The 2,692-nt window shown below is 34.4% G+C and overlaps 1 protein-coding gene across 1 annotated transcript in view; it reads left to right on the top strand.

Annotated features, from left to right (window-relative positions):
- The first annotated feature begins 402 nt into the window (after positions 1-402).
- Positions 403-2,692, top strand: part of LOC111406904 (ABC transporter G family member 3) — an 8,839-nt gene continuing 6,549 nt past the window's right edge. Inside the window, exons 1-2 of the mRNA XM_023036266.1 lie at positions 403-1,035; positions 1,149-1,228. Of these exons, the coding sequence (XP_022892034.1) occupies positions 561-1,035; positions 1,149-1,228 (555 nt within the window). The 5' untranslated portion in view covers positions 403-560. The remainder of the gene's footprint in view (positions 1,036-1,148; positions 1,229-2,692) is intronic.

The raw sequence follows: 2,692 nt of genomic DNA, 5'->3' as shown, positions 1-2,692 counted from the left end.
AAAAAAAAAAGCAACATGTTAGCTTTTGGGTTCTTGGGGTTCGAGTTGCTAAATTTCAGATTTTGGCAAAATTATAAAATAATACAAAAGGTTTGGACTTTATTAAGAATCATCTATTCAATACAAGAAAAAACGTGCTTCACATTTTCTGAATTTAAGGAGATGCTTTTGATAGGAACGTTATTTATTTATTTTAAGTTTTCATGTTAGATTTGAATTCTGCTTATGTAGCTTGGTATTTGTGGGAATAATTTAGGGAATTATCTTTTGCATAAATTTTCTTTTTATCAAAATTTATGGTTATCTTAAAGGATGCTGATATCTCAATATGGGACTTCTTGTTTATATTTTTGGCCACTTAAATGTCTTTCAATTCAGTAACTCTAATGTTCTTTGCTGCAGATTCAGCTAGATTATCACTATAAATGTATTATGACAGCATAGAGAAAGTTTTTCTAGACGTAAGTTTGGATTTTGAATTATAGTAAAGTCTGAAAATGTGTTAATCAGACTTGTGTGTGCTGTAAAAAAAAGGCTGCAAAATTATTGAGTTGGAATAGATGGAAGAAATACATTCTCAGTCGGATCATTACAGATCCTCATCATCTTCGGCTAGCAGTCCCGCAAGTAGGGTGCCTTCGAGCAATTTCTTCTACTTAAGAAAACCGGGTGCGCTTAGACAGCCCATTTCATTTGAGGATTCACCGGACTGGGATGATACGGATATCGAGGTTAAGGTGGAGGAAGGAGGAGGTGACTCCATTAATGCTGCAACTACTCCAGCCTCCCCTTCTCTCTCAAAGATCAATAGTGGGTCACTGCCATCCCCACCATTGCCAGAAGGTGCTGTTGTTGCAAGAAAGATCGCAGGCGCGTCGGTTGCGTGGAAGGATTTGACCATTACCATAAAGGGAAAACGGAAATATTCGGACAAGGTTGTTAAGAGTTCCAATGGTTACGCATTGCCGGGAACAATGACAGTGATTATGGGCCCTGCCAAGTCGGGGAAATCAACACTCTTGAGAGCACTTGCAGGTTCATTGCTTCCAATCCAATACTATTACTAGTAAAATGGACGGGTTCACCTTTATTGCTTTATGTCTGTTTGGCTGAACCAATATAACATTTGTGTCCTCTTTCTAATTTAGGAAGGTTGCCTGATTCAGCAAGAATGTACGGCGAGGTACATATCAATGGGGTAAAATCGCACATGCCATATGGATCATATGTAAGTCCCGTTTGTTTGCCACTTTGAACCACAGTTATTGATAAATTACCGTCCTCTAGATCTAGTGTATCATTGTATTGATTAAAATTGCTTTGAGAAAATTTTTCTTTTGTGCTATTTTCCATGGTCATTAACAAAATGAAGGACTCCATTATTGAAGTTAGAAAGTTGAAAATAGATTATAAATATATAATTTTGTAGAAGATGCTTCTCAAAATGATACTTAAAAACTCTGATGCTCGGACTCTTCGAAATAGTAGGAATATCTGTGTCGGAAACGACACGATATGGGTATTGGTATGAAATATGTATCGGATCTTCAAAACTTGAACCGGACACTTCGCCCTTTTTGCTTTTTCTTTCTTTTTTTCTTTCCCCTTTTTGCTCTCTATAAACCTAGCGTCACCCTTGAGAAGGTGGAAAAGGGCGACAGCGCTATATTTTCCCTTCTTCTTCTCCTCCTTCCTTTTTTCTTTCCCTTTTCTTCTGTTTTTCTTTCTTTTCCTCTCTGTATCAATGATTTAGGTTTTTGTTTGTATAAATGAAAATGAGTTCAATATAGTGTTCCACTAAGTCCAAATTACAATCAAGTCCCCCATTTTCTATTTATATAACATTTAGTAATTAACTTTTCATAATTGAAAATTAAATCTCAAAATCTTATTTTATTCGTCTTAACCCCTTATTCAATACTCATTTCATTTTTTTGTGAACAATTGATTTTGGTTTATTCAGAATGATATCTTGAGTTAGTAAAAAAATTGAAACTTGAAAGACGTACCCAAGTACTTGTATTTGAAATTTGGACTTTTTTAACCATAACCCGGTATCCTACATTTTAAAAAATGAAAGTCCTGACACTTAGATACATTCTTGAGTACAATCATCATAGCTTGGAAATATTCTTGAACGTTCTGTCAATCAGCATTGATTTCTGTGTGTTCACAAGGCTATGCACATAAAATATTTCATATACACCATTGATTTTTCTACTCAAACAATTTGAGATACAAATATTCTAAGTCATTTGTGAAGCTGTCATGCTCAAACAATTTAGTCCATACATGAAAAAGTATTAGAGCTAGAAGCTTATAAATACTGTAAAACTTTCAACTGTTTTGAAATGGTTCAACTATAATGAAAATTCAAGATATAATAGTGGTGTATGGTGAAAATTCAGCTTGATTAATAAGTTAATGAGCAATTTTCATGATGTTTAGAATGATGTGTTCCATGGACATTTAATTTGTAAAGTCATCCTTGTATTTGAGTTGACACATTTGGTTTTAATCACTGCTAAGAGACTTGGTGAAAAAATGTCTGACATAAATCGTGCCTTTATAATTCTAAATCACAAAATACTTGGACTCGCTACGGCCCATAATCATCAAAGAATATCGTGCAGATGCAAACTGACCTCTGCATGCAATATTTACTTGAGAATGCACGTACTATTTTTTTTTT

Source organism: Olea europaea, chromosome 1 (assembly GCF_002742605.1).
Source record: "Olea europaea var. sylvestris chromosome 1, O_europaea_v1, whole genome shotgun sequence".
Lineage (NCBI taxonomy): Eukaryota > Viridiplantae > Streptophyta > Magnoliopsida > Lamiales > Oleaceae > Olea > Olea europaea.
Note: the sequence above shows the minus strand (reverse complement) of the source record. Positions and strands in the feature narration are given on the sequence as shown.